At 40.7% G+C, this 14,170-nt stretch overlaps 1 protein-coding gene across 1 annotated transcript in view; it reads left to right on the top strand.

Annotated features, from left to right (window-relative positions):
- Positions 1–12,814, top strand: part of LOC113240224 (SET and MYND domain-containing protein 4-like) — a 35,744-nt gene extending 22,930 nt beyond the window's left edge. Inside the window, exons 2-8 of the mRNA XM_026477476.1 lie at positions 500–686; positions 2,027–2,162; positions 2,986–3,123; positions 4,481–4,560; positions 4,745–4,821; positions 5,670–5,772; positions 11,308–12,814. Of these exons, the coding sequence (XP_026333261.1) occupies positions 500–686; positions 2,027–2,162; positions 2,986–3,123; positions 4,481–4,560; positions 4,745–4,821; positions 5,670–5,772; positions 11,308–11,397 (811 nt within the window). The 3' untranslated portion in view covers positions 11,398–12,814. The remainder of the gene's footprint in view (positions 1–499; positions 687–2,026; positions 2,163–2,985; positions 3,124–4,480; positions 4,561–4,744; positions 4,822–5,669; positions 5,773–11,307) is intronic.
- The last annotated feature ends 1,356 nt before the right edge of the window (positions 12,815–14,170 follow it).

The following is a 14,170-nucleotide window of genomic DNA, read 5'->3' as shown; positions in this document are numbered from 1 at the left end:
TTTGTATAGCGCAAGGGGGTGATTCCATTTTTTTGCTCGCGAGTGTAGTTTATGTAGCCGTAATTTTTCACATTTGTTACTTGTTGATGTATGGACATATCATCTGTTGGGTAATTTTCCGAAAAATTTCTAATAGTGGAAATTTCTGTGAAAAATCACCATTTAAAAATTTGGAAAAATATAATTCGAAGGCTCATATTATGTTCTACGTTTATAAATATCTTATCAAATTTTATTTACCGTTAATTGTATGAGAAAAACGATATTTAAAATGACTGGACAAAAGCGAAAAAGAATTAGATAAAAAAATCATCCTTTATAGTGGCTCCATCGTTTTCAAATGTGGAAAAATATAGAAAAAATATTCGGAAAAATATTTATTTGTCTGAAAAATATGAATTTTCAAAATGGATTTTTTTCCATGACCCAACACTAGTCATGCCACACTTAGCTGTACTGCTTATTACGGAGGGACTTAAAGGGTCAATATTTGCGTCAGGTTCCATAACAGCCGCCTGATCGTGCGATGCGCGCGTGAGGTGCGTGCTGGTGGCGAGGTACTGAACTGCTACGGGCCGCACCGCGCACGCGAGCCTGCACGCCACCGCCGAGCACAGCTTCGCGCGCAGTACTTCTTTACGTGTAACTGCACTGCGTGTGTTGATACGGAGAGAAAGGACTTTGTGGTAACCTATTAAGCTACTCTATTTTTAGCCGACGTCAAAAAAAGGAGGAGGCTCTCAATGTTGGTTATGCGATAACTTGTGAACCGTTTTTGATGATCTTCTTTTGTTGGAAAGAGGGTTTCTTGTTTAAATTTGAAGAAAATTTAACCAATTCTACCTCTAAGGGTGGCAAACTAGGGGATGAATCCGGTTTCGTGCACTTTCTGGTAACTGATTTCAAGGACACTTGGGAAATAGATGTCATTCCACGCACTTTTGAGGTCGGTTTTTTTAGTACTCTACTGAGATTATTCTGAATCCGGTTATCTAAACTACATTGAATGAAGACAACCAAGCATACGTTATAGCAGAAAATGTTCTGTCTTTTGGTGCAGTAAATGACGTGGAATTTACACTGCTTTTTTGCATTGAGTAGAGTTTGCCGAAGGTAGAAGTCATGCTGGACAGTGATCCTATGAGTGACTGTCGATATTAGATTTAATTTTTTTAAATTTGGAATTTCGAAAAACAAATGCCGAGTTGAGTTCTAAAATTATACATCCATAAATATTACTGCACGTTACTATCGAGAACCATTACATCAATTAGCTCGTTCAACGTAGTTATTAATTTATACTAAACTTGATGAGCGTACAAACGTCAAAACGGTCATTGTAGCGTGCCGGTACTTTAGTGATTGAATAAATGAATATGGCATTCCACTAACAACTGAAGATTTTAGGAGAATAACAAATATTATCACATAAGCCATGTAATCTCAGAGGAGTTTCAATCAAATTACAATGACCAGTGTGTTTTTAAGGAATTAAGCAGAATTTGACCCCTACGTAAAGTATCGTATGTCGAAATTGCCAAGTGGGTAGCGTTTTAAAGTTCTCCATTTTATTCGGCAAAGCTCGTTACTCATCTAATAGATCATTCATCTAACCGGTATCTAGGATTTTATAATAATAATAACGCACACACTCAACATAGCCCCACACATAGACAACCACAAATTACACCCAAACTCACGAGATATGTAAATGTAGGCCATACAAATATTTCTCCCGGCTCGGGAATCGAAGCTGGGGCCTCTGTGTAGCAGTCCGGCATGGCAACCGTTGCGTGTTATACTCTTATGTAAGTAACGAGCATTGCCGCATAAAACTGAGAAATGTCACGTGTTATGCTTATTTCAGGGAATTCAGAACTTTCAAAGGCTCCACTGTAAACTTGGCAATTTCGACATACGATACTTTACGTAGGAGGGGTCGAATTGTGGCCCTGAAGTTGTGTCGACATTAGAGAACACCAATACTGCTATTAGATACATTAGTAAGTTTTGTACATATTTTCAGCTGATGTTCAACGCGTACGCATGCCAATCGTGTAAGGGTCCAGTGCTGGGTGCCACGTGTGCGCAGTGCCGTGCGCCATTGCGCCGCGACCATGCGCGCGCGCTTCTTGAGCGCGCCGATGACCTCGACGCTCATGGTAAAGCCTAATTTAGATTCCGAAATTAGTGTCATAATAATTATTTTTGATACAAGTGCGGAAAGTTAGTCATTAATCACGAGACTCGAGGCCCGAGGCAGAGGCGAGGGTCAAGACTCGAGACACATGTATCAAACGGCGTTTTTTTAATATATTTGCGAAATAACTACATTGAAAGTAAAATAAAACAGTATTTGAAAAAAAAACTCATTTCTTTGTCTTATAAAAATTCAGAGTACAATGGCAACTGTTGCCATTGTACTACTTTAGTGGCGCGGCGCGCAGCGGTCTCGTGTAATACTCACTCCGGTCATAGTTAATACTCAATTAGCCATCTTCATGGAATTTTTTTATGGTATTTTTAAATGTAACCCGTTGTTTTATAAAATACCTATGCAATTTAAACAAATAATATGTTTGTAAGTAAATATAAGTTTAGTGACGAATGACTTACGTCACAAAGCACATAAATATTAAATAAATATACATCCTCTTTAGTTCTATGCTTAAGACTTGAAACAACAGTCAATTAAAAAAAAACGGAAATGTAAAAAGCACTAGTGCAAAAAATCCAACTTTCGACACGATTTGTAGTACGAAAAATACCACGTTTTGAGCAACTGTATTAAAAAGTTCATTTTATGACATTAATTTCGTGTGTAAGTTTCTCGCGTAAACGCGTTTGTTTTTTGAAGTGTCAGGTAAATTTGTTAAATCTTCATTTACTGACAAAACCGACTGGTTAAATCCTACGGTTCCATTTTTTTTGCCCCTCAAGGTTCTTGCACAGAGAATGTAAATTTTAAAATGCTTTGACGTGCAGCAGCGCGGGCGGTGAGTTTAGAGACACGGTGCGAGCTGGCACACGCTGCGTTGCGCATTCGACAACAGGCGTGGCATCGGCACCACGTTGCGCTACGCGATGCCGCCGACAATGTTGCGCGTCTCTACGCTGACCTCGGTTTGTACGCTATTTATTTATTAGAAGTTGCTAGTACAGCTTTTACAAAGCTTATTTTTAAGTTTAATATGAAGAAAAAACGAAGAAAGAAATAGTGAGGAAGAAAGTTGGAACTATATTCCTTATTTTAAACCAAATTACAAAAGACTTTATCCTAAAAAATCCAATAATTACGAATTCAAAGTTTTTGTTCAAAGTCATAGAAGATAATGTGACTTAAGTGAAAGTGAAAACATAAATATAGTCTCCCGCTGCTTAAGACTCTTTAAAAAACCAAAATAAGTGAACTAAGCTATTTAAAATAAAGTGAAAACATAATTCATAATAAATAATAAGTATTAGAACCACAATGGAAAATATTACTGATGATCCCGATAATTAAACGAAGACATGGCTCAAAGCACTCGTATCCAAGCCAAAACTCTTAATAAAAAGAAATTAGCTATTTATTTCAATGCACCCATCACTGTAATAGGACAGATCAGATTCAGACAACTATACAGCAACGTCTTTATGACATATATAAAAGAGTACGTATTATAATATTTAGGGTGCCTTCAAATTAGGCGCTTATAGAAGTGTTGCAGTGGCGCCGCAGCGTCGCGCTACTCATTTACATACAATATTTAGAAGCGCAGTTGTTTTGTAGAGCTCCTTGTGAAAGAGTTCGTCCATGGTAGTACTGCCACCTTACCTATTTCTGCCGCCAAGCAGTAATGTTAGCATTACTGTGTTCCGGTTTTGAAGGGTAAGGGTGCTGGTGATATTACAGGCATATGGGACTTGTCAACTTATGTCTCATGGTGACGGGCGCAGTGGCAGTGCAAGTCAGATCTTTTCGATTTAAAGCACTTAGTCCTACTGCAACTGTTATGGACAGGCGTATCATTTACCGCCAGGTGGGCAACATGTTTCGTCCAGTCACTTGGTCTGATAAAAAAAAAAACGCGCTGCTGCCGCGCCACAGTCGCGCAACTGCAGTGCTTCTACAAGCGTCTAATATGATGGCGCCCTTAATCTAATTTCAACACAGATTAAATTTAATCATATTATAATATTCGTTGTATATTCGTTGTATGTAGAGAGCACGTCAAGTTTCACACTTAAGGCTTAAATCCAACCCTATGCCCCTTGCAATAAGAACTGTCCAAAGTACAAAGTGTCAAGCTTGGCGTGCTCTTGATTGTACATTAGTCATTTAAGCAAATTGATCTGCTTAACTCTAAATGATGTTAAAGCTTGTATTGCAGCTGTTAGTAGCCCTTGGTAGAAAGTTAACCCTTCGATATAAGTATACACGATTTGAAAATCTTAACTTTATTCCACTTAATCCACTCGCATACATCGTTGTCAACAGGTGAATTCAGTAAAAGCGTGGAGCTCATAAAGCAGAACATTCAAAGTCTCGAGTACCAGTTTGGGTCGTTCAGTGTGGAGGTAACTGTAGAATTATTTTAAAAACCCACAATACCCACGGGTATAAAATCCTAGTAACAAAGTTTTTGTCTATAAACGATATAATGTGAAATAATTCTTAACAACATATAAAATTAATTTCATTATCTGAATTCTTGCTCTATTCCTTTAGCTGGTTGTTATTGCCCTTTTAATGTGCTTTCAGGTTGCGCATGAACTCAGGAAGCTGTCAGATGTGATGCTGGAGAGGATCATAAATTCACCGCAAAATCCTGATTACAGGTACTTTCATAATCTTGCCATTCCCAGGTATTGTTCATGGTGAGAATGTACTCATCGCACAGTGTTGTACTCCTCCAAACTTGTTATTTAATTTCATTTCTTAATTGCATGAAATGTACACAGGTTCGGACCTTATATTAATCATACCTAGAAAACGTATGAACCCAGCAAGGCACAGCAACATAGAAATGAGGCAGGTCGACGTTATAGAAAGAACAATGGCGAACTCCCGTATACATTTTTATTGACATAATTTATGTGCGCCAGTTTATGTATTATAGAGTTAAATTCCGTTCAGAACACTTTATCAAAATGAATATAGTCGTCTGTCGGCGTTGGTTTAGTTATAACTCAATTCTGGCGTAATATAGTAACAAACCTTGAAGTACATTTTTAAAACGGTGGCAAATGCTAATTAAAATACCTTTTTAACATTAGTTTTCGTGTGGACCATAGGTTCCCAACTTTATAGCTCACCGCCCATTTAGGCAAGATAAAAAAATTTCAACTCCACTACCACAAAAGTAATTGAAAACACGTATTTTTCATATTACAACAAAAAAATCACAAGGAAAAAATATAAGTGTATATTGTAGTGTAGTTTATGTACACGATTCAGGATTTTTTCAAATGCAGTAACACCCCCTGGACAGTATCGACACCTACCTTGGACTCTTTAGCGCCCACTCTCCCCACCCACTGGGCGATAGGGACCACTTTGGGAAACTATGGTGTGGGCAGTTGAAGAAATTTTTGTTGTATAATATACCGGAATATAATGATTATTAAAATTTTAATATTTTCTATGAAATTATTTAATTAAACCAAAATTCAAACGTTGTTCGTAGGGACTGGTGCCTGGAAGCTCACAAGGTGATAAAGAAAGCGGTGCAGCTGATGGAGCTCAACTACGGTTCGTGGGAGCCGCTTGTCAAGCGACTCAAGCAACAGGTCACATTTCACATACTTTTCATTCTTCTTGCGTTAGTCGTCACGTTAACGTTAATAACGTATAAATCTTTCTTAATCTTTCGGAAATGAGGTGTGAGTCCATTGAACACAATGTCCCCACGCTGCTGTGCAATGAAAAACTATCTCAGTGTCCATGTGGGTTGTTTTATAATCAGTTAATTTTATGTTATGGCTACCTCCGTAGTGGAGTTGCCTGCACATCGGTTTTCATGGTGTCGCCATCTCGGAGGTCCCGGGTTCGATCCCCGGCCGAGTCATGTATGAAACTAACTTTTCTATATCTGTATCTGTGTCTTTTCTATGTCTGGGTGTTTGTGGCACCGTCATTGTTTTTGATTTCCATAACACAAGTGTCACGTACTTACTTTGGGACCATAACCAAGTATATGATGTGTTATGTATGTAGGTATGTGTGGCTGCGCCCACCACCAGTTCATATTATAATAAATGAGTGCAAAGCTAACCAGCGATCGTTTCACTTGTCAACGCAGCTCCGTTCCGTATATTTAACAGTGGCGACGAACTACCCGCAACAAAAAAAAAATATTGTGCAAAATGGCGAATATTAGTGCTCAATTCGGGATTTTAAATAGTTTCGATCACAATACACACACATGGAAAACGTATAAAGGTCGTATTGGGCAATATTTCGTAGCAAATAATTTTAATGAATCGACGGATCCTGAGGGCAAGAGAAGAAAGGCGATCCTGCTAAGCGCACTCACAGAGGGTACCTACAAGCTAGCAACGGACCTGACTTTACCCAAGGAAATCGACGACGTGCCCTACGAAGATTTATTAAATCTTTTAGACACTCACTTCACACCAAAGAGTGTCGGGTTTGGTGAGCGTCACAACTTTTACGCGGCCGCTCAACAAGTGGGTGAAACCCATTCTCAGTGGGCAGCGAGATTACGAGGTCTGACTGCAAAGTGTGGCTTCCTCAATGTCGAAGAGGCGCTGCGCGACAAGTTCATAATGGGCATGCTACCGGGACGAGAAAAAGAAGAGCTGTACGCAAAGGATTTAGCCGGTCTCACGCTAGCCAAGGTCGTGGAGACCGCGGAGAACCATGTCAGGGCACGGAGCGCCGCGGCCGCAAGCTCCGCCGCCGGCGGCGCCGGCCTAGCGAGCGCGTCCCATGATCAGTTATTCAAGATCTCAAACAACGGGAATCGTGGAAGTGTAGGCAAAGTAAAGTGTAGTGTTTGTGGGTTTACGAATCATAAGTCCTCGGAGTGTAAATTTGCAAATTACGTTTGCAAAAAGTGTCACGTGAAAGGCCATTTGCGTAAAATGTGTTCTAAAGTGAATTACGTAAAGGTGGATTGCGGTGGCCAGGGTGAGGATGACGAAAGCGATGACGGTGAGCTTTATTACATTCGTTCATTTAGGGGTGCACCCATGGTAGAAACAGTTCTAATTAAAAATAGACCGTTTCAATTTGAAATAGACAGTGGGTCAACAGTAACTGTAGTGTCGGAGGTCTTGTACAAAACTCATTTTAAAGATGTGCCGTTATCCAATACTATGAAACAGCTGATGACGTACAATGGAAAGAAAATTGAATGTGTAGGTATATTTCGTTTGCCGATAAGTTATGCGGGACAAACTCACGTTATTGTCTTTTATGTAATACGTGACGGAGGCCCGCCTCTTCTGGGTAGGGATTTTATATCAGCGTTTAAATTGCAATTGGTACCGGTGAATTTTTGTGTGGATTCTGTACCACCTGTTGAATTGTTGCAACAACAATATTCAGAACTCATCGTCGGAATTCGATTGTCTCGCAGTAGCGCAGACGGAATCAGCTAGCATCTCATCGTCCCTCTGTAGAGTTCCGCTCGCATATTCGTCCTCTCCCGACCATACTCAGAGCTGTTTTCGGACAAATTAGGCACTTTTAACAAGTACAAAATTAAGTTGTTGTTGAAAGATAATGCTAAACCGGTTTTCTGCAAGGCACGTCCCGTCGCATTCGCTTTGCGCGATAAGGTCAATCACGAAATTGACAGGTTGGTCCGGTTAGGTATTATTGAGCCTGTCGAGCACTCAGAATACGCATCTCCGATAGTTCCAGTTCTTAAAAAGAATGGGTCAGTCAGATTGTGTGCCGATTACTCTAGAACTATAAACAAACAGCTGCAGGTGGAAAAATATCCACTTCCCACAACTAGTGAACTGTTTTCTAAAATACATGGGGGTCAACACTTTAGTAAATTAGATTTATCTATGGCATATAACCAGTTTGTTTTAGATAACGAGTCAAAAAATCTTACTTGCATAAATACAAACCGTGGGTTATATACTTTCTCTCGATTAGTATTTGGGTTAGCCAGCGCACCCTCCATTTTTCAACGCGCAATCGAAGGGGTGCTTTCAGGTCTAGATGGCGTATTATGTCTATTAGATGACATTTTGGTCACTGGTAAGGACTGGAAGGAGCATCTTGAAAGGCTGAATGCTGTGCTGAAGCGGCTGCAGGACGCAGGCCTTACATTACAAAAAGAAAAATGTAGATTTTTTCAGGATAAAGTTCATTATCTTGGCTATATCATTACGAAAGACGGGTTGAAGAAAGCACCGGAAAAAATTAAGGCCATGGTTGAAGCACCAGTTCCGAAAAATGTTAGTGAGTTGCAGTCATTCCTAGGGCTCATAAACTATTATAGGAATTTTGTACGAAATGCATCCGCAATCCTCAGTCCTTTATATGAATTATTGAAAAAGGGTTGTAAATGGGACTGGAATGAAGTTCATGATACGGCATTTCGAGAAATTAAAAAAGTTATGACATCGGAACAGGTTCTTACACATTTCGATTCAAGTGCGACGATCATTTTAACCGTCGACGCTTCTCCTAAGGGGTTGGGAGCTATTCTTTCTCAAATAGGTAAAGACGGTGTAGAACGACCCTTATCTTTCATGTCGCGTACGTTAAATGCGGCGGAAAAGCGATATGCTCAAATACAGAAAGAGGCAACTGCAATAATTTATGGCGTGCGACGATTCCATCAATATTTGTATGGCAGAAGCGAACCTTTCATATTACGAACGGACCACAAGCCACTTCTGTCCATTTTCGGGCCACATAAGGGCATTCCAGAGATGTCTGCAAATAGATTACAACGGTACGCTTTGTTTCTGAGTAGCTATAACTACAAAATAGAATACGTTCGCAGCGCTGATAACAGTGCGGACTACCTGTCGCGCGCGAGCCTGCCGAGAGAAGTGCACGAGTGCGCGTGCACCGAACAATGCAAGTGCTGCGATTGCGAGGTAGCATATGACCGGGCGACCTATGTCTGTTTCGTAGTAGACGGCAGCATGCCCGTCACTTTACACAGATTACGCGAAGAAACAAAATCGGACATAGTCTTACGTCTAGTCATTAACTGCATTATGAAAGGCTGGCCGCCTAAAGTTGATGATATTCGGTTAAAACCGTATCATTTGTGTAGATCACAGCTGTCTTATGAGAATGGATGCGTAATGAGAGGTCATAAGGTCGTCATCCCCGCGAGTTTACACCAGACAATGTTAAAAGAATTACATTCGTCGCATTTAGGTATAGTTAAAACAAAGGGCGAGGCTCGTTCTAGATTTTGGTTTCCAGGAATTGACCAAGCGGTGGAAACCATGATAGGTACGTGTGATGTGTGCATTCAGTTGCGCCCCTCGCCGCCCCGCGCCCCGCTGACTCCGTGGGAGTACCCAGCTCGATCATTTGATAGAATTCACATAGATTTCCTTGGTCCAATTAAAGGTTGTGTATACTTAGTAGCAGTAGACGCACATACTAAGTGGGTAGAGGTATACAATATGAAAACGTCCACGTCATCAGCGGCAGTGATTTTAAAATTATGTGAATTTATGTCTAGATTCGGTGTTCCTAAAACGATTGTTAGTGATAACGGCACAGCTTTTTGTTCGCGGGAATTTGAGTTGTTTTGTTCAACAAACGGGATTTCGCATATGACGTCACCGGTCTACCACCCGTCGAGCAACGGCCAGGTCGAAAGTTTTGTAAAAATTGTGAAAAGGGGAATAAAGTCGTGTCTTTTGTTGGATCTCAACGCGGGGGATACGTGGACAAAATTACTGAAATACCTAATGGATTACCGTAACTCTGTTAACACTACCACGGGGCTGTCTCCGGCTCAACTGGTATTCGGTCACAAGTTAAGATCTAGATTAGATTTGATTGATCCAAACTCATCGGCACCCTCGCCACCGCCGTCGCCTGATATAATAAATAACCAACAGTGTACACGAAATAAGGAAGGGAAAACCAGAGTTAAAAAATTAAAGAAAAACGACATTGTACTGTACAAAAAATTTATTAATAAAACAAAGTATACATGGTGTAAAGGAATCGTACAGAAAAAATTAGGAAATGTTCTATATTTAGTGAAAGATATCGATAGTTCGGAAATGTATAAAAGACACATAAATCAATTAATGTTGTACAAAGGGACTAGTAACAATTATTGGGACTCGGTACATAGTTCAAATGTAAACTTACCTGTTGCGTCACCGCCGCCGCCGCTGCCGCCGCCACAGTCGCCTCCGCCGCCGCCGCCGCCGTCTTCGCCGCTGTCGTCTCTGACACCGCTGTCCTCGTCGGAACCATTATCGCTGTCTCCCGAATCACCGGAACCCCAGGTTGAACTCCCATCACCGAATATTGCTTCACAGTCAGCCAGTGGAAGGAGAGCCGAACTGTATGTGCCGAGCGATTCTCCATGGTCGGGAGAGGACGAATATGCGAGCGGAACTCTACAGAGGGACGATGAGATGCTAGCTGATTCCGTCTGCGCTACTGCGAGACAATCGAATTCCGACGATGAGTTCTACGAAGCGGAAGCCGAAGTCGATACCCGGGACAAGCCACAGGGTCCCGGAGTTGTACCAAAAAGATTGTTACGCCCACGTCCCATTGTGTCTTATAAAAAGTACTTTTAATATTTGTATTAATTTAGGTTATTATAATAGAGGGAGGAATGTTATGTATGTAGGTATGTGTGGCTGCGCCCACCACCAGTTCATATTATAATAAATGAGTGCAAAGCTAACCAGCGATCGTTTCACTTGTCAACGCAGCTCCGTTCCGTATATTTAACATGATGTTGTCTAATATTAAGTAAACGTTAACACCTTTTGTCAATAGATTTGTGATGACTTACTTGCACTTAACTAATTATAGTAGCAGTAGGGCTCATTGTGAAAGAGTTCGTCCAGGGTTTTTGCCGCCAAGCGGTTAATGTGTTTCCAAGGGTAAAGGTTGTGGTGAAACTACAAACACATTGACAACTTATGGCTCAGGATATCGGGCAATGGTAGTGCCCTTCAGATCTTTGTGATTTAAAGTATGAATGTACTGCAGCTGTTATTTACAGGCGTGTCGCTTACTACCAGCCACACGACTTATTCGCTCCGTCACTTAGTGTTATGAAAGAAAAAAAACTAAAACTTGAATTGGTTTTTTAATATAACATTCTGTGTGTGCTAAAGGAGGCGCTGGTAGCGTCGCAGCTCGATATGAGCCGCACACCAGACTCGGACAGCGTTCACCACAGCCTGCACTACAACCTCAAGATTTAATCAGTACGTCGCCGTCGGCGAGATGTCGCCAGTGAGATACGCTGTGATACACTATATTCTAGAGTATAATAGAAAATATTGTCCCGGACCACAGACCACATAAATTTCTCCCGTGTTCCGGACATTTTACAGCTTTAAACGCGCACACTACACGTTTATCAAATTTTGTGTTTCAAATTTCAATAATCTAAGCTAAAAAGTGTCCACTAAATAAAACACTATTAGGTGCATTAAGACTGGCTAGCAGATCGGTTCGGGTCTTCAAAAGCCAGCAGTTTGCTGACACTTCACACGGTCAAAAAACCTTGCATTGAGAGTAGAGGGGTCATTGTCTTTTGATTAGGTCGAATAACTTACTCATTTGACAGTAATTGATTCCGATGATTGTCGGACAGAGAACTCCTGAGTAGGCCTGCTCCGCTCCGCTCGGATCAATGACGCGAAACGCACTATGTGATTTTCGCATTATATAAAGGTTTTTCTAATCGGCTTAATGCGAACCCGTGTCGATAAGTGTGGTGACTTCCTTACATTTGCTACCACTAAGCATGAAAAGTTGTCGAAACGTGATATAGCATGGGAGGACGCATTGGTTTATTATTGTTATGTATGTACCTACCGCGAAAATTATCGCTATTATACAGCATTTTGTTATCACTCCATATTGTAACGAGTTAGCAACACTATTTTTACTAGAGGTTATAGACATAAGCAACTACAAGGCAATTCATTCCAATTTGATTGGATATTAGGCGAATTAACTCTTAATCAAATAATAGTACATTGTGTAAAATGGGTTAGTTACGACAAGGAGGGCAGCATACGAGTAGCACTAGTGGCCATTTATCGCAAAGTTACGTGAGTTTATCAACGCGAGACAAGTATTTAAACTGTTGTGATTTACAAAATCAAACCGCATCGCCGTGTTCATAAGGTAGACGTTACTATGTGTAGCGTCGTCTAAAATAAATTAAAAAAAAAACTAACTTGTAAAGCCTGATCGACGTTCAGCTTTAGGGCGCGTTCCCATTATGTTGTAACGTTTTATTTATCGTTGGACGACTGTCGCGTTCAGCCTTTTTCCATAAAACGACTATCTATTGTGACTGTGTAGTGGATGTTTAGTTCATCGTTGAACGACTGTCGTATATAGCCGTTTCCACTAGATCGTGACGACAATTTATCGGTACGGCAGTCACCTTGTCGTTTGCTCGACAAATCGCAATCGCAACTTTAAACGGTTCTCGTTTGAAGTTGCGATTACTGTCGTCACATTTTTATCGTCGCGTTTTATTTATCTTTGGACGACTGTCGTTCTAGCTCTTCCCATTATCATGACAGTTTGTAGTCGCAACGACAAAAAAGTCGTGACAGTTAATCTTGTTGTACTATATGTGAACAACTTAATTTAAATCAATTAGCCACGACACTTTAAACTGCACGACTATCTGTAGCTGCGACATAGTGGGAACGCGCTCTTACCTGAGTTTAAGGCCACAAAGTGAATGACAGAGATCAGTGGCGCGGTCGCTACAGCGATGCGGGCGGCGCGGTAAAAGTTACCTTTTTCGACGCCACCGAGCAAATTGCTTAGTTTGTGGCAGTAAAGTGACGTAACCAGAGTGTGAGCGCGATGTCGGTACTGTGACGTGACCTTTATATAGTTCCTAATTCTTTTATTCAGTATGAGTTATTATGAGCGCAAGAAGACGTGAATCCGTTTACTACAAATAAAGGAAGCAAAAAAGCAAGTTTTGCCTAAATTACGAAGACCAAAAACCAAATCTGGATACGTTCTATCATAACGCTAGAATGACAGTGGAAACGTTTGGCTACATTGTTGCAAAAAAAAATCAAGCCAGACTTGGAATCACGAATAGCATCTTTATTCTTCTCTTTATAGTGATTAATAATAATCCTTCTATTTTTATGGTCGATATGTTTGCTATTGGTGGTCTTTCTAAAACTGTTGGAACTATTTCCTCCGACGACATCTAGTAACAGTAGAGACATTTAGTAGCAGTAGAGCTCCTTGTGAAGAGTTCGTCCAGGGAAGTACTGCCACCTTACCTGCCTGCTTATTTTTAGATTTTGAAGGGCTGGTGCTGGTGAAATTTCAGGCATATGGGACTTGTCAAATTAAGTTCAGGGTGTCGGGCGCAGCGACAGTACCCCTCAGATCTTTGTGATTCCAAGATACGAGTGGCATTGCAATGTTATGGATTGGCCTGCGTTTACAAGCAGGCGCACGAATTGTTCGTCCCGTCACTTTAATTATGAAAAAAAAATTCTAAATTTGATTGATCGAATAATATATGTGGGCAAGCAACAAGACGATACTATGACTATTCGAATGCGCATTCACCGCTCGACTGGAGCGCAACACTTGTGCACCGTCGCCCGCGCCGCTGCTGTCGAGAGCAACATATGATGCAAAACTTAGGCATTTTGATCAAGCCGTCCGGTCTATAGCATATGCTCGCAGCTGTACTTGTGATTATTGCATCAGCGTAGTTACTCCAAGCTTAAGAACTTTAGAAAGGGTATCATAAAATTACACACTAGGCGGTAATAATAATAATAACGTACGGTTAGTTTTAAGTGACGAGAAACGAAACCATATACAAAGAGTAAGAAATTTTTATCTTTGTTATAGTTATACATTGAAAACAAACGTTTGATTGGTGTTGTTGACAATACTTAATCGTATTTGTGTGTATTTTGTTACTCGGATAGAAGTTCGTGTAGCTTAAGATTCTTTGGTCATATTTTG

This window comes from Hyposmocoma kahamanoa, unplaced genomic scaffold, assembly GCF_003589595.1.
Source record: "Hyposmocoma kahamanoa isolate Upper Pololo Valley unplaced genomic scaffold, ASM358959v1 100021, whole genome shotgun sequence".
Taxonomy (NCBI): Eukaryota; Metazoa; Arthropoda; class Insecta; order Lepidoptera; family Cosmopterigidae; genus Hyposmocoma; species Hyposmocoma kahamanoa.
Note: the sequence above shows the minus strand (reverse complement) of the source record. Positions and strands in the feature narration are given on the sequence as shown.